The sequence below is a fragment of the Xiphophorus hellerii genome, chromosome 3 (assembly GCF_003331165.1).
Source record: "Xiphophorus hellerii strain 12219 chromosome 3, Xiphophorus_hellerii-4.1, whole genome shotgun sequence".
Taxonomy (NCBI): domain Eukaryota; kingdom Metazoa; phylum Chordata; class Actinopteri; order Cyprinodontiformes; family Poeciliidae; genus Xiphophorus; species Xiphophorus hellerii.
Window position 1 is genome coordinate 29407545 of NC_045674.1, and position 17589 is coordinate 29425133.

General features: G+C 42.2%; 2 protein-coding genes across 4 annotated transcripts; one reads left to right on the forward strand and one right to left on the reverse strand.

Annotated features, from left to right (window-relative positions):
* Positions 1 to 1895: 1895 nt before the first annotated feature.
* LOC116716916 (2-iminobutanoate/2-iminopropanoate deaminase) lies at positions 1896 to 4383 on the reverse strand. Its single transcript, XM_032557893.1, has 6 exons — positions 4260 to 4383; positions 3485 to 3590; positions 2975 to 3029; positions 2815 to 2883; positions 2133 to 2188; positions 1896 to 2046 (listed from the first exon to the last, which is right to left on the reverse strand). The coding sequence occupies exons 1-6, from the start codon at positions 4322 to 4324 to the stop codon at positions 1987 to 1989; spliced, it is 411 nt and encodes a 136-aa protein (XP_032413784.1). The 5' UTR covers positions 4325 to 4383; the 3' UTR covers positions 1896 to 1986.
* A 234-nt stretch (positions 4384 to 4617) lies between these two features.
* pop1 (POP1 homolog, ribonuclease P/MRP subunit) lies at positions 4618 to 17214 on the forward strand. 3 transcript variants are annotated; one of them, XM_032557887.1, is made up of 16 exons: positions 4618 to 4745; positions 4897 to 5032; positions 5306 to 5431; positions 5601 to 5776; positions 5868 to 6128; positions 6205 to 6292; positions 6949 to 7127; positions 7211 to 7473; positions 7577 to 7670; positions 7745 to 7844; positions 8726 to 8845; positions 9930 to 10051; positions 10565 to 10756; positions 11733 to 11887; positions 14499 to 14732; positions 15659 to 17214. In XM_032557887.1, exons 2-16 carry the CDS (start codon positions 4900 to 4902, stop codon positions 16296 to 16298), a joined length of 2883 nt encoding a protein of 960 aa, XP_032413778.1. In that variant the 5' UTR covers positions 4618 to 4745; positions 4897 to 4899; the 3' UTR covers positions 16299 to 17214. The 3 variants fall into 3 exon arrangements, with proteins under 3 accessions (XP_032413778.1, XP_032413777.1, XP_032413779.1); XM_032557886.1 differs by having other exon boundaries at positions 4628 to 4765; XM_032557888.1 differs by lacking the exon at positions 4618 to 4745 and having other exon boundaries at positions 4916 to 5078.
* The last annotated feature ends 375 nt before the right edge of the window (positions 17215 to 17589 follow it).

The window sequence follows — 17589 nt, forward strand, 5'->3', positions numbered from 1 at the left end:
ACAACACCCTGCACATCCACTGGAACCTCTGGTGTAAAATGCCTGAAATATTAGTCACACAGACTATTTAAGGATAACCTAACTTTTAATATGGAAATCCATTGTTTTAATTGTATTAACACAAAAATTTGCCCTTATCCCCATCAAAAAATAAAAACAAAAACCTTAGGCATAAACGTGTGTCATTATTTTTAAGGCCAACCCTACTGTTTTAAGTTGAACATGGTGTTAAGTGACTCAGAGACCTAATTTTCTTTGCCTCTCTTCAAGATGGGGAAGATAAAAGAAGACAGCTCAATAACCGGATAGCAAGATACCCAGCTAGACAGCAAGATACCCAGCTAGATAGCAAGATACCCAGCTAGATAGCCGGATAGCAAGATACCCAGCTAGATAGCCGGATAGCAAGATACCCAGCTAGACAGCAAGATACCCAGCTAGACAGCAAGATACCCAGCTAGACAGCAAGATACCAGCTAGACAGCAAGATACCCAGCTAGACAGCAAGATACCCAGCTAGACAGCAAGATACCCAGCTAGATAGCAAGATACCCAGCTAGATAGCAAGATACCCAGCTTGATAGCCGGATAGCAAGATACCCAGCTCGATAGCCGGATAGCAAGATACCCAGCTAAATACCTACAAACATACAATAGGCTAACACAGGGACAAACAAAGAAGACCATGAAAGGACCTCAGTTTATGTTTCCACCAAGGACATTGAGGAGGATGTTAAGTCACAGTGTCTGGAGAACCTCAGATGTCACAGTGGCATGTTTTTATTTCTTTTACTGAAATAAAAGATTCATTTATTTCAAGGCCTTTTACACATCATTACCAGAAGAAACCAATAAATGTTGAGGGTGCTGTACATAGGGCAGTGACGTGCGGTCAGGGGAGGCACCTGTAATCATGGAAAAATAATAATGATAAAATCATTTATATTGCTATTTTCACCCTGTGGTTTGTACTATACCTATTTTTCATTTAATTTAAAAAAGTTCAGATTATTTTTTCTTCAAAATCGTTGAATTTCTGCATTTTCCCATTCAAGTGCTCGGAAGCGAAGCTGGTGAGGCAGCAGCAAGCTGAGCCTCACCTGGGATTGCGCAACTTCTCGCTAACTGCACTGGCTGGCTGCCATTCTGAGAGCATGTTCCTCCTGTCTGTACATCGCCAATAAAATGGCTAAAAAACATTTAATGTATGAGCTGATTTTCCATAATTTAGCTTATGTATATAATGTACAGTGTTTTTTTTTTTGTCACCAATTGTGTGCGTAACGTGTTTCATGTGCTGAAGAGCGATCAGAAACGAGGTGAGGCAGGCAGTTCTCTTGCCTCATGGCAGGGGGCGCTCATGATCCCAGACATTGTGACTCCACAACTGCAGAGTAAGATACTGTAAGCGAGCTAGCCATGGAGCTAGCCATACAACAAGGTCAAGTGCAGCGATATATTTATAGTTTTCTCCTCTTACCACAGCAATTAATTAATAATCGCAAAATAATACTAAAACAATACTACTGCAACAGATTGAATGTTCTGCTTTTTGCGTGGGAAATATTTGAGTGTTTTTTATTGTGGCGTTGTTGTCAGTTGCTGTGGCAACGAGTCTGTGCGTAGCTGCGCTGATACCGAGAGCGACAAAAGACGTGGTTTTGAGTTGTACTTTAACGGGTTTCCCCTTCGCTGTGGAGCACAGCACGAAATGAATAATATCTACATGTCCAAGTTTGATTGAGTGAACGGAAATAGTCTTTTTGCCCTCCAGCGTTGTCCACATGCGCGAAATTTCCTTACGTAAACAATAACATGCAGGGGGTCTATATTTGTACATCTGAATATGATTAAGTCAGTGCCTCACCAGCTATGAACCTCACCGCACGTCACTGACATAGGGGTTATTTGATCAGCTCTTTCCTGGATCGCAAAGCATCACAAATTGCTACCGTGTTGTTTTTATTGTTTCATCGATGTGTTTTTTTAAGAAGTATCGTTCAGAGGGCCCAAAACAGCGACTGCTTCAATCTCCACCAGTCCACCCTGCAGACACGCAGCGCAGTTGGCTTTCAGACAGATCTTAGTTTGGAATTAGCTCAAATCAGCAACAGTTTGTGGTAAGTACTCACTCTGGGAAGTGCTGCTACCTGATAGGCGGCTCGGGCTGGGAAGTTGGTACTGAAAACTACAGAGGGAAACTCAGTTAGGGCTCACATAAACGTAGTCGTAATAGGTTTGATTGTTTACTTTGATGGAAGTTTTATACTTGTGTCACCAAATACAAAAGAAACAAAAACCACCATAAAACCCTAGCAACTGTGATTTTAATTTGGTTTTCATAATAAAATGACTAATTTTCTGTCGTGGACTAATACAAAAGTGTGTTTTAAGCACACCGCAGTGTATTGTCGGTATTTTAAATCAAACACACAAACAAAGAGCAGGAAGATTTATTTAAAGAGGGAGCCGAATATGCCTATACTTAGTATTCTGTTCTTAAATATGCTTTTCAGTATTTACACAAGGCTTTGTATTTTGAAGGATTTTCCCCGAGAACCAGTACTTTGATTTACATAATTGCTAATTTATAATACTTGGTGGCAAATTTATTCTCTTGTTTTCAAGGATTTGATCAAACCAAGGGGATAAAAACAGTAAATCCGCCTGAGCGATGCATTTTTTGGGTTATACTGACACCTAGTGGTCATTTTTTTATAAACTGGAAATGAGGGCGACGCTTAGTTTTACACGTCTAATCTTTTGGAAGGAGCCAGCCTAGACTCTACTGTTTGCTAAAGATAATATACTTACACTGCTTGTAAACATCGTTCACATTTACAAAGTCGTTCATGTTGGCTAACAGTACGGTGGTTTTGACAACTGTAAAAAAAAAAAATAGAAGTCAAATTTATAATCTGGTCTCAAACGAAGGTAAAAACTAATTTAACTACTCAACTACAGTTTCTCTCACCGTTCCCATAGCCGCAGCCAGCAGCTTTAAGAATTTCACCCATATTCACAAGAGCCTGAAACAAAGTTCACAGAACAACGTCCAGCACAGTTCACCCAGCACTTCAAATATTAATTCAACTCTTAACAGTTTTATGGGAGGCAAAAACTGAAAATGGACAAATTAAGATTTAACCAAATGTTGCTTAAAAAGACCTTAAGAAACAAGTATTGCTTGACAATCCATTTCAAGTGTTGTGACTCAGTGTATTGAATGGATGAAACACTGACTTCTTTTAAATCTCGACTAAAAACCCACCTGTTTAGAGTTGTATTTGAAATGTAATCAATTACAAATTTATTGATGGAACCTGACTTAATGCTGTGTTTTGATTATTGATTCTATATTGCATTGTGTTTCTGTGTTTGTTATGATGCAAAGCACTTTGAAATGCCTTGCTGCTGAAATGTGCTATACAAATAAAATTTGATTGATTGATTGATTGATTGATGAATGAGAAGCGGCCGGCACCTGTCTGGCCTGGGCCTGAACTCCACCTGCCACCAGCTGTCCACTGGCAGGATCCATCCCCAGCTGCCCCGATACGAACACGGTCCGATCAACCACCACTGCTTGGCTGGAACACACACAGACGACAAATAAAGAGTTACCTGGAATGTGGGTAAGTCTGTCCTGCTGTAAGCTTTCTCCCAAATCAGTTTCTTGGGGTCAAAAACAAACAAAACAATTATAAATAAAAATTCTGCTTTAAAAATTATTTTTTATTTTAGTTGTTCAAGTTTAATGTATCCTATTCTAGAATGCAGCTGTGAAATCAAAAGAATTGCAGTGTTAAAATATGAGGTGTGTATTTGTATTCAGATAAAAGCCGGTGAAGCCCATTTCTTTCTGAATGCATATTGATCATAGATGATATAGCTAACCTGAAAAAAGATGAAAAAAGATAACTTATTTAAATCATTAAAAACTGTCTCAGATAATTCATTTTAAGCTTCATCAGACAAGAAGCACACAGTGGAAACATTTTAAGCACAAACCTGGTAGCAGAACTTGTTAATAGTTCAACTTTTGAACAGCTCTTCAGGTAATAAGTGCAAAATCTAAAAATGTGCACTTTGCTCTTAAAAAGCTGCTTGGGCATTTCTGCCCCCTTAAAAGAACAGAGGGAATAACATTTCTATTTACGTCCATACTGCAACTCACTATACTATTACAATGCAATAGTCAGTGTGTTGTATTGCTCGTATGGCACTAGCTGTGTAGAAGCTGTCAAGTTTCCTCTCACCTGTATGGGCCGATCGCAGCCGGGGCTTTAGCTGTAGTGATGATCCTCCTGATCAGTGCAGCCATTTTCCTAAAGTATTCAATGACCGAACAGAGTGAAAGGTGCTGTTTAAAAGAGAGCAGCTGACAAGAGAGCGTCACACTCTCTTTACCGTAAACAACAAAGTATCTGCGCATTATAAAAAATGACAATGTATAAAGTTTGGTTGGTTGCCCACACAAATGCCTTTGCATGCATTGATCATTTAAATTTGATGTAAATTATTCAAGTTAAGCTGAATGTTTCTGCTAGTATATACTGAACGTGCGAAAAGTGTGACTGTATTATTTTGCTGCGCTAATTCACTACATATCCCAGGATTCCTCCCCTAAACACGCGGAAGCAAACAAGAAGACCAACTAGCATGAGGGGAACTCACATGGTGGCTAACAGCAGGAGGAGAGCTCCCACGAGAACTGCGTGACATTTACAAGCCTTAAAGTAACGGTACTACAATCATGGATAACTTGTGTATTTATGGAGAAAAAAAAAAAAATTCCAGTTTTAACAGAAATGCTAACTTTGCCTTAAATAACGGAGCAAGTCAGCTAATACTGTAATGTGAGGGTGTTGAGCTGTGCCTTTTGGTTTCCTACAGAAAATGTCCGCAGCTAAAGCCAAAAGGCGCGAGAAGAAGATGAGGAACCAGCCTGCCAATGTTCAGTATCCATCTCCTCCTCACGTGGAGAGTAGAGCAGAGAACGGTGGAGGAGGGGAAGGCCTTCACGTCACCGGTATTCATGACTTCATCTCTGCAGAACACCTGTTCATTCCTCAGAGGCCAGTTAAAGCTTTGGGAGTCAATTTAAGTCGGAGTGATCCATTTATTTATGCCAGGAGTCGGACGACGTTATCGGTGTCACCAGGACCGAACTAACAAGGATGTGGGGCCCTGGGCTGGAGCCAGATTTGGTCCCCCAGAACAGAACCAACCTTCTTTATTAGGTTGTTGGGCCTGGTGAAAAAGTTACCAGTTATATATTATTATTATTTTTTTTCTCCATTAGGTGGGCAATCAAATGCGGATCCTTCCTCAAAGAAGGAAGGATCCGCACCCGTCAGGCACGGATGGGTTCGTGGATATCACAAAGATGGCGGTGGTTACAGCACAGAGATGCCCAACCACATCACTGGTAAACATGTTTACTACAAATCAATGAAAACTCTTTCTTGGCCTTTTTTGTGTTATTGAGCTATTTGTTTAATGCTTCAGGCAACAGAATAGAATCACACTGCTGCTTGCAGAAGTACTTTAACTTGGGGAGTGAAGAAGTCAGTTTTCTCCACTTTCTCCTTGCCTAGCTGGAGCTTTTGCTAGGGCTAGAGCAGCAGAGGTAAGTGCCATGCTGAAAGCGGCCACCAAGACGACGTGCAGCAGCCACGTGTTTCAGGCTCTGCCCAAGCACATGAGGCGGCGGGCCATGAGCCACAACACCAAGCGGCTCCCTCGCAGGCTGAGAGACGTGGCCAACAGGATGGTAACCTGAGAGACCTGCAGTACTTTTAGGAGGTGAAGAGCGTCCGAACGCCCGTCTCTGACATTCATTCCCTCTGAATGTTCCCCTTCAGAAGGAGAAGAGCCTCCTGGCTGGCTTGAAGAAGAGAAAAGAACCGGTGAAGAGCAAGAGCCGCAAAGCTCGCCGTCGCCACGGGAACCTGCTGCTGGAGTTCAACCGGCGCCAGAGGAAGAACATTTGGCTGGAGACGCATATCTGGCACGCCAAGCGCTTCCACATGGTGAAAAAGTGGGGATACTGTCTGGGGGTCAGACCCACATACAAATGCTACCGGCCATGCTACAGAGCGATGAGCAGCCACTGCCTCCTACAGGTAGCCACCAAGAACAACATGGTTTCGGTTTCTTCAGTGGGTTCAGTTTGTAACCCGTCATGTTTTTCCACCTCAGGATCTTTCTTATTACTGCTGCATTGAGTTGAAGGGGGAGGAAGACAAGCTGCTGGCTGCTCTGACTCAGCTGACATGCAAGGAGGCTGGTGAGATCAAATCTCAATCTTTCTAGTGATCTATTCTTATTTAGGGTGCATTCATACCAGCTCTGCTTAGTTCAAAGACAGTTCATTTGTCTAGGAAGATTGTTTGTTTTTTATAGCTGCAGATGCATAATCAAACTGTGATGCAGATCAAAAACTCAACTGTCTTCCACCTACGAACCTAGATCTCTGTTTGGCTCAAGTGAACTCTGGTGTGGTTTGAATGTAATGTGAATGTCAACTGGACTGGAGACCACTTCAAAAGCATTAAGTGGACTACAGCACAGGGCATTCTGGGTAAATGGTCTTTTATCAACAACAAAAGAGAAATCCTACAGCTGCTGAAACCTGACACCACTCCATTTTTGTTTGCATTCCTTTAAGAAGGATGTTGTGGTCTGTCTTCTTCAGTGGTTTTTGTGTCATTTCCTTCAGTGGCTCTTGGTGCAGCGCCACCTCAGACAAGAGGAGGAACAGGTTTATCTAAGAGTGGTTTGTTTAGCACAGTGCAGTGAGAAAGGGAACCACACTAGCTTCAAGAGTAACAAATGTTGTAACTTTGACCCCCAATCAAAGAGAGTCTGCTGGACTATCAGGCGTGAAAACACCTTACTCTAAATTTCTATGTAGAAATCCCATTCTGGTGTTTTCCTTTCTAGGTCCTACATTTGCTGCAGCCATGTTCCTGTCAGGGGCCAGACAGGGCAGCGTCACAGTGTACCGGGCGGGTCGCTACCCTTCCGACCCCCTGGGACCCGTTACCTTCCTCTGGAGACCCCAAACACCAGGACTAACCCACCGGCAGCTGTGGATCTGGGCTCATCCTGCTCTGAAACAGGTCTGATTTCTAAGGAGTGATTGTCGTGTAACCGGGAATGAGTCGGTATAGAGGCGAGTTGGGTTCATGTGTCTCGTATCCAGGATCTGCTCCCTGAATTACAAAGCGCGTGCCAATGTTCCGAGGCCGTGGCGCCCCCTGTTGAACCGGAGGTCTCGCGTGCAGAGGCTGATCCCACCCCTCGGGCAGAACCAAACCCTGACAATGAGCTGAAAGCTGGAGCCAAGAGAAAACGGCGCTGTAAGGATGGCAGTGAACCTCCTGCAAAGAGGATTCTGGGAGATGGAACCAGATTGCCAACCTCCCCGGTTACCTGGAGGTCCAGCTCAACTGGACTAGTTATAAAGTCAGTCCAGCTCCAAGATTCTGAGCAAAACCAAAGTTAGGATTATTAAGTCTGTCGATGATTGTTCTGTTTTTCCTTTTTTTTCCCTTTAAATGTATTTCAGCGATCTCACGATGGAGATCATACGCTATCGTCTGATTGGACCACAGTCTCACTCTGTGCTGGCGGAGACTTTGGAGGCAGCTACAGTCTGTGATGTAAGCAGCCTCCAAGAAGAAGTGGAGTTTCTGTTTTCACACTGAAAAACTCAGTTTGTATCTTTCTGTTTAAGGAACTGAAGTTTTCTCCCCTCTGGTGGCCTGAGCATTGCAAAGACCAGAGCAACATGAATCTCCATCAGCAACAAACGGATGTCTTTAATGTACTGAAAGGTTTGTCTTTTTCTGTTTTTTTTCGTTTTGCTTATTTACTGTCCCTTCAGGAAGTTGCGATCGCAACTACTGACGCAAATTCAATGGTCATTAACAAATTTTGTGCAGACTTCCAATTTTCACCAGTCATTGCAACTTTTCCAAAAGTCTGACCTTAATGTTTTCTGTATTTTATTATTTTTCTGACCAATTCCCTTAGCCTTCTTTTAATTTAATTACTTGTTTCATAGGGTCTCTTGAACATTACATACATCTTTTTTTCTTTTCTTTTTTGCAAAAATCAACTGTGCTGCACAATTTCCTGTAACTGTAAGACAGTAATGTAATTTTCCGAACTCCTGGTGTGTCTTTAAAAGCACCATGAGTGTACACAAGCTGTGTCATGTTCAGCAACTAGCCAGAGCCAAAAGACTTTACAATTTTCCTCCAGACAAACCAAGTAAGTTGAGTAATGATGCATGCAGGTAATGTTAGCTAAATGATGGCTACTTGATCCAAGCTTGTGAATAAGAATGCTAATGTTCGTTCTTATTTTACATCCCTTGCTAGTTAGTTAATGCCATGAATAAATCCAATTCTCTTTCATTTCTGTATAGAAGTTATGCTCACTGTTTCTTTCCACGTATTTAAAATCTTAGTGATGCACGGTTTTCTCAGGTAAGGCGGGAATTATAACTTGATGAGAAAAAGAGAAAGGAAGGGAAGATTCTTGTAGCAATTCCAAATTTTTTGTAAAGCTTAAAATTTGCAACTTTTTTTGAAAACGGTGTCCCAAAATAAGTAATTTTAGGCCTCAACTATCACAAAAAAGCACGGCAACATCCTGGAGGGACTGATTGTTACCAGGTTGCTCAGTGTTTGTGTGTGATGAACTCATCCAGGTATCTATTCAACTGGAGAGCTCCCCCCAGGAATGGTGCTGGGGTTGACTGTGGACGACCCCCGACTGACTCTACCCAGACAGAAGGTTAAAGCCGTACCCTGTGTGAACCAGGACCCAGGTAAAATCTGTCCTGCTGGAAAGGCGATGAGCTTTGTGCTCTGAATTCACCACACGCTGTGAGCCGGGGTTTATTGTCCGAAACAAAACCAGCCAAACGAAAGGATACAAACCGGTTCTAATGACCCTCTGGGTGTCTGCGCTCCAGCCTGGAGGTTGCTGCAGTGAGTACACATATGGTTCTGTGCTCTGGGAAGCCTCTGCCTTGCCATGCAGGTGTTCCAGGTTCGAATCCTGGCAGAACCCTGTACTCCAAACAGAACCTCCGGGATTGATGGCGACTCAGTGGCCTTGACTAGGTAAAGTGAGCTTTTAAACCCATCAGTGTAGTTCACATAAACGGCAAGAAACATGTGGTAACAGTTTCAAAATAAGACAAATCTTTGTTGTTCCTATTTGACCTTTATATTTATAAAGCCAGTTCTCACAAAATGTTCATCTATTAACCTGTTAAGACCTGATGGTGAAAAAATGCTGAAACCCAAATTTTCTTTGGCACTTGAATACCTCAGATTAAAAAATTTCAGCTGTTGTAAATCGATTTCATTCTGGGATCTAGTGAGCAGCTTCTGTTTCCTGAGAAAGAGAATCTTTCTCTTTCCTTCCACTTTCCTGACTTCCTACAGAAAGTCAGCAAAATGGAAGGATGTTTGAAAAGAAAAAAAACACGATTACATCAACTTTTGAAATTATAAAATAATCATTTGCATACAAAAGTTAAAAGTAGGAACATTTCCTACAAAATGTACTACAGGGATGTGTGAGCACTGAAAACACAATCTTACTAAGTATTTTTTTAGTTTCTAGTGCAAATATGCTTGAAATAAACTAACTTAGAAGTAACTTTTCAGTAAGACCTTTACGAAGGTATATAGTATTGGCTGATTGCCCAAAATTGAGAAAATCGTGCAGCTTTATTGGTGCAGCCATGAACATGTGACTGATTCTATTTACCGTGATCGACTCTGTGGGTTCTGTTGCACTGCGTCCAGGATCCTAGTTAGGAAGGTTCCTGGATTATCATGGTGCTGCCTTCACAGGACCATACTCTATGTGCGTGTGTGTGGTTTTTTTTTTTTCTTCAGTAGGTGACGAGGAGAAGAGGAACCAGTTGATGCTGCAAGGAGTCCCACTGCAGTGCTGCCAGAGCTTCCTGTGGGAGCGGTCTGTCCGGGACAACGTCACTGACAACAAGATATCTGAGCAGGTACCATCAGAAACATCACCACAGTCCTGCCTTAAAGGGGCAGTGTCATGTAAATGTAATTTTTTTTTTAAGCTTTGCGTCATGTTATTTTTTCATCAAAAACATGCCTGTGTTGTCTTGATTCTTTCAAGCACATTTGAGAAATCTTTAAATCTCCCGTGGCAACCATTTAGCTGGGTGGCCCTAGTGCTGTTTTTGAGATGCCTTTCAGCTTCTTCAGACTAGCCACTAGCAATTAGTAAACACCTGGTGGAATTGCAAATCAGCTGAGCTCATTAATTCAAAAATACTTTATCAATCCCAAAGGAAAATTAAATACAAAATCATAGGAGCTACTTCTCAGAGCTACTTCTCAGTGAAACGCTGGTAAAAACGTTAAAGGCTTAGTAGAGCAGTGATATTCTGATGACTTCCCAAAGATGGAGTTTCTGAAAGAGCAGGAGCTTATAAAGAAACTTTTGTTGGCCAGCCGCTTCTTTCTCCCCTGAAGAGTTTTCTGTGTTCTGGTTAAAGGAGCTGAACAGGATGAGGAGTGAACTGCTGGTTCCGGGCTCCAGGCTGGGCCCCGGGCCCCAACAGGGCAGGGTCCCCGTCCTCCTGGTTCACCAGCCTGGTAAGCAGGTGGGCGACGAGCTGGGCTCCTGGGGGGCCGGCTGGGACCTGCTGCTTCCTAAAGGCTGGGGGATGGCCTTCTGGGTCCCCCTGGTAGGTAGCTCTGCTCCAACATTTTTCTTAAACACCCTTCGTTCTTCCAATGCAAATAAAAACGGCCCAACATTTTTTTATTGGATCTTGTTGGGGGAAACAATCTATCATATTGTTGTTTTTTTTATGAGTGTGATTTTATGTGATGATCTCATTGCGGGGACAATAGCAGAGCAGCAACAGCTGCAGCTTGTTTTCTTTCGTTTGTGTTCTTTGGCAGAACATCAGGTCTGCCAAACAGAGCGGAATATGGCAATTTATCAGCAACATTTTAACTGTTGCCTTCTAGACTGCTTATCTTTATATCAGCTCTGTTGGAAATCTATAAACACAGCTAATATTTACCATCTTAATTCTTCTAAAGTGTCTTCTGACAGACAATAATGCTTCAGAAGCTGCTGGCGGTTTTTACAACAGATCTGGTTTGGTTAAAACATCTTCTGTTGAAGCAAACCAAGCAGATTGTATGGAGTCACTTTGAAGCAATCTCTGGTACATGCAGTGACAGTGGAGAGGAAAAACTCCCCTTTAACAAGAAGAAATTGCCAGCAGAACTTAGTGTATTAATTATGTAGATTCTGAAAGAATAAAACCTGAAAACTTGTTCAAAAACTTTCCAAGGACTTAAACATGTCATGATGTACAAGCTGCTATAAAATATTGTTGCTCACACTGTATGATGGAAGAGCTTCTGAGTGGGTGAATTTTAAATGTATGGGACTGATCCGATGGATGTTAGTCCAACCATAAAGGGACAGCATGATCAGTGTTAATCTTCCTCTTTTCAGCTCTAATAATCAGAAGAGCAGGATGCGAAAAATCAGACAGAAATAGAAGATAATCAGACAGAGGATAGTTAATCTCCATGATTTCCCAGAAACATGTGGACTCTGCCAGACATCGTCACAAGTCGTCTTTAGATTATTATGGTTTATATTTATCAAAAGTTCCTATGTTTTCTTTTCTGTCCCTCCAGGTGTACAGAGAGGTTCGAGTCAGCGGCCTGCACATGAGTCTGAAACACTCTCAGAACAAAGCGGCTCCCCACTTTCCCCACGACTATCCGGACTGCCCCGCAGGATCCCGCTTTCAGGAGGAGCAGGAGGCCGAGTTCCTGGACACATTTAGAAGGTCAGCTGAAGGTCGAGGCCCAGAGACAAGCAAAATATCCGCGCTAATTGAAATCAAAGCATTTCCGGGAACAGCTTGTGCTGCAAGTGGGGCTGAAGCGATTAATCGCGATAAATTGATTGAAACATAAGCCAAAACTATAAAAGTAATATATATATACATACATGTATTTTGTATTTAATAGAAATAAAAAACTTTTATGTTCTACCCAAAACTCCTTTAGTGGCAGTTTTAGCTTCACCTGGTTCAGATTCAGTAAAAAAGCAACAAAACATACAAATAAAAAGTTATATCTAGCACCTTTTGTTATCCAATTATTAATGTGTAAATCTAAAAAAATAAATCAACAGATCAGCCCTACACAGTACACCGTGTTCCAAATTATTATGCAAGTCATATTTTCTCAGATTTTCTTAAATGGTCAATGCAGATGATGGTCAGTATAATTTTCCAGTCATGAACTATTACAGTATAAATCAAATTTTACTGAACAAAGCTCCCCATGAGAACAGTTTTTTTTTTTCAAAAATAAAAAACTCAAAATGCAAAATGTTCCAAATTATTATGCACAGCAGATTTTCTAAACATTTTATGGATTATAAAGAACTGCAAACAATCATTCTTTGAATGTGCAGCATTAAGTGGTCACATGTACTAAAATCAAAAGCTGTTTCAATCAGAAACATCTTAACAGACCAAGTTACATGTTAACATTGGACCTTCTTTGATATCACAGCACAATTCTTGATCCATTGAACTTGTGAGTTTGTGGAAAGTTTCTGCTTGAATCTTTGCAGGATGTCAGAAAACCTTCCCAGAGCTGCTGGTTTGATATGAACTGCATTCCACCCTCAGATCTTCTGCTTGAGGAAACTCCAAAGGTTCTCAATAGGGTTGAGGTCAGAGGTCAGAGGAGGATGGTGACCACACCATGAGTTTCTCCTCTTTTATGCCCATAGCAGCCAATGACACAGTGGTATTTCTTGCAGCATTCATTGTCACGCATGAAGAGGATTTTGCTACTGAAGGTACGGCTCATCTTTTCCAACATGAAAGAAAGTGATCAGTCAGAAAGTCCAGATACTTTGCTGAGGTCATTTTCACACATTCAGGGACTCTGAAGGGGTCGACCAATGATTCTCTCCCCATGATTTCGGCCCAATAAATGACTCCACCACCTCCTTGCTGACGTCACGTTAGGACGTAGTGGCCATCCACCACCAATCCACTACTGCGTCCATCTGGACCATCCAGGGTTGCACAGCAGTCATCAGTGAACAAGAATGTTTGAAAATTAATCTTCATGTCCGGCTGGGCCCACTGAGATCGTTTCTGCTTGTGAGCTCTGGTTAGGGGCCCAATAGTAGGTTCATGCACCACAAGCCTCTGGAGGATCCTCCACCTTGAGGCTCCAGAGGCTCCAGCAGCTTCAAATAACTGTTTGCTGCTTTGTAAGGACATTTTAGCAGCTGCTCTCTTAATCCGATGAACTTGCCTGGCAGAAACCTTCCTCATTATGCCTTTATCTGCACGAACCCGTCTGTGCTCTGAATCAGCCACAAATCTCTTCACAGTGCAATGATAACGCTTCAGTTTTTGTGAAACATCTAATGTTTTCATACCTTGTCCAAGACATTGCACTATTTGATGCTTCTCAGCAGCAGAGATCCTTTTTTTTCCCCATATTGCTTGAAACCTGTGTCCTGCTTAATAATGTGGAACATCCTTCTTAAGTAGATTTCCTTTAATTGAGCTCAGCAGACAAACTAATCAACTCAGCTCGGGCTGAGCCCAGCCACCAGGCCCTACCCATCGTGCCCCCCCTCCAGGCCTGGCTCCATAGTGGGGCCCCGGTGACCCGCGTCCGGGCGAGGGAACACCAAGTCCAAGGTTTTCGTTCATCATAGGGGTCAGCTCTCTGAAATTAATTATAGTGATTCAAAGAGCCCTGACACACAATACCATCTATAAATTTAATAGCACAACAAAAAATGTTATTTTTATGACACTTAAATCCAATTTGCATAATTTGGAACACGGTGTATTAAGTCGAGCAGAAAGGCCTGAGATTTTCACATATTAATGTATTTTAGTTGCAGATTCATGCTGTTGCTGCATTATAGGCAATGAAATGTGTATTTTGTATTTTAAAAAATTATTTCATTATTTGTCTGCATCTTTTAATGTATTTCTAATATATATATGCTGTGTATATATATATATATAAGTAAAAGGCTTAAGTGACTAAATTAAAAAAGCTGAAGAATGTGATCACTTTGTTGATCCAGTTATTGTCAGAATAATTGAATAGTTGATTACTAAAATAACCCTAGTGGCAGATGCATTTCGAATATTATTTTTATCTCAAATGACCAACCTGTAATTCTATAAGCCTCACAATCACTTAGGTCCAACACCAAGTTTAAATAATTAACAGAAAGTAAGATTATAATCAGAATATACAGACTGAAAGTCTTTGACGTTAAGCAGATATTTGTGGACATGCTGATGAAGATGCTGCCTGAACTCAGCAGTAGTTCTGTCTACCAGAACCTGGCGGGGTTTCCGCTTACTGTTTGACGAGGGCATGACCTTTCACCCTCTCCCTCAGGCGTCCACCAGCCAAGAGGACCAATTACATAAAACATGGCTGTCTAGCTCCTTTTCGTTGCCCCTGGCAACAGCTGGCAGAGGAGTGGGAGCTCCTGGTGACGGACGGAGGAGCGGACAGGAAAGGAGGCGTGCAGACCCAGATGACCAGGAAGAGCCACGAAGTGATTGAGGAAGTGACATCACAGCAGAACGTAGCTGCAGCTAGTCCTCCGAGCTGCTTCACTGTTCTGAGGTAAAGTTAGTTTCGATTGTGCTTCTTATTTTACTGCGTTTGAGTGGCTGACTTAACGGCGCCATGAAAAAGTAATCACAGCCTTTTAACTTTTCAACATTTAAAAACTTCAGTGATTCTTAATGGGAAGTATCGACTCAAGGAGGCTGAATATAAATGCGCAGCAACATTATGACTGAAAATCAATAGAATTATAAGTTTTGTTAACATTGCAAAATGTGGAAAAATTGAAGTAGTGTGAGTAAAACCATCAATGCACACTCACTGATCTTTTGTAAATTTTGTGTGGACTTGCGGTTTTCACCAATCATGAATGTTTTCCTTCTTTTCTGGCCAATCCCTGCAGTCGGCCGAATTTTGACCTGTCCTCCTAGTCCTCAGTTCTAGCAACTCCAACTTTTTTGTAACCATCTTATGACAGAAATGAAGCTTAAAATATCGGCCACATTTTGAAAATGGTGCCACAAAATCAGTAAGTTTAGGCCAAAAATTCCCATAAACATCGCAACATCCTGGAGGGACTACTAAATACAATAATATAGATGAGCCCAGGAAGTCTTTTACTTTGAAGAGATCTCATAAGATGTTAAAGCTTTCGACAGGCTTGATGCATGCTGTTCCTCCAGTCTGCCCTTTTTCCATCAGAATATCTGAGAATCCTCAAAGTACACAGAGCCTTATTGCTGCAGTAGATCACAGATTAGCAGATGGGAAAAGTTGCATTTTCCCCCTGAAAGCAGCTCCTAAGCTGTGTGTAAAGTCTTCCTGACTTCCTGAGGATAAATCAAGTCCCATCGGCTTCATTTTTGTTTTCTGGGTCATAAATTACAAAACATAATTTCTCTCGCTCTGAGCTCACCAGTGAATTGAATCCTGAATATTACACACCTGCTCTAAATGGATGCTGGTTATTTTGGGTTTTCCAGGAACAGAAGGTCTCTGAGGCTTCTCTCCAGCTGGTGTAGACCCCCGACATGCAGAGGACAGAGACGGGGTCGCGGGGCAGCGGCGGCGCTCCCACTCAGCGACTCGGCGGTGACGTCTTTCCACGCCGCTCACAAGATGAGTGTGGTGTGGGTGCGCCTGACACTGCTGTCCAAAGGGAAACCAGAAGCCCATGCCATGGTGTGCGCGCCGACGGCAGAGGACCTGAAGCTGTTTGGTAAGAGCCCAGAAAACTGTGGCCCTCAGGAGCCCCCCCACAAAGACCACTATAAAAGCAGAATTAACCGCAAGAAGAAGAGCTTCAAGACAGCAACTCCATCACAAGAATCAGACGACCCAACTGCATCCACAGACCCCCATTCGCCCTCTGACCTCCTCCTGGGGCTCTGGCCGGACCCTCTGCCGAGCGTGGCGTCTCACTGCTCCCGGGTGACGCTGGGCTGGGTCACCCAGGGGGACTTCTCCCTGGCTGTGGGGCGTGGGGAGGCTCTGGGCTTCGTCAGCGTCTCCGGTCTGCTCCACACGCTCCTCAAGCAGCCGCCGGAGCTCAGAGGGACGCTGCTGCTGCGCAACCCCGCCTCCCTGCACTACCGCTTTGTCAGGCTCAATATCGACGTATGACTTCCAACAGCTGGACCTGAACAGAACCGAACCCCCCCCTTATTAAAAAATAAAAAGATTTGCATAGTGCAGCGGCAGGTGACCGAATGGCTGGTGAAAATTGTGCCTTCAGAGAGCATGACTGAGGCATCCAATCAAAGCTGTGTGTATTGCACACCAACAGTATCCTTATCAGAAATCGTTGTCTATGCAGATCATGAGATGAAAACTGAAAATGGAAGAAACATGTTTTAGTTACTCAGGTCTTATTTCTGGGTTCTTTGAAAGGAATCTGATCCCTTCTGCATCCTTTGTTGATAAAGTGTTTTATGTTGAAGAAAATACAACTGCAGCTAAGAGCTTTTGGTTAGAATAAATGCGAGTAAGAAAAAAAATAAAATAAGGTATTTGTGTATCTTAAAGTTTTTAAGACTTGATTAAAAAAAACAACTTACATTTACTTACATTTTTAAGTATGTTACTCAAATGTCTTAAATGTTGTCATGGCAGGACCATTGTAATCTCTTATATCCTACGCCATTTTTTATTTTATTTCTCCTCACATGACTTTTCTTTCAGGCAATAGTTTGAGTCATGCATGTTCTGTGACTCGAGGTGTTTCAGGCTACCACTAACTAGCCAATACTCCCTAGCTACCATTTAGCTAGCTATTCTGTATCTATTACGGTCAAGTTCAAGTTATTGCTGGTTGGTTAGACGACGTTCATCTTCGCTTCTGGGTCACTTGACAACCCGGTTGATGCTACGTGTATCCTGAGGAGGAAAAAAAAAAAGTTTGGACTACGGGGATACAGCTGTAGAGAGAATAGGCAAAATATGGATTTTTCTTCTGTGTATTTTTGTTGTGACACAAGACTTAAATTTGAGTTTGTGCAATCTGCAGAACCCCTGAATAAATTTGATGACAATGTTTCAACATTACATCCCAAAATCCAAGAAGAAAGCCATCAAAAGTCTTGTAATGAGACGTGTAGCAGAAGGTTTTTAAAAAAAAATTGTACTCCAAGAATGGCAACTGCTGCAAACTACTTTTAACATTCTATCCATACTGTGTAGGAGGTTCACCTTTGAGGAGGACAACCCCAAACATAAAGGCAAAGCTGCAATTTATTGTGGAGAATGGCCTAATTAAAGTCCAGAACGATATCAAAGAGACAATTTGTTGGAAGACTTGATGCTTGCAGAGTCTTTCCCATTTGAGCTTGAGGTGATGCCCAAAGACGACTGGACAAAATGTTTGGTCTGCAGATGTGCAAACCTGGTTGAAATCTGCCCCAAAAAGACTGCAACT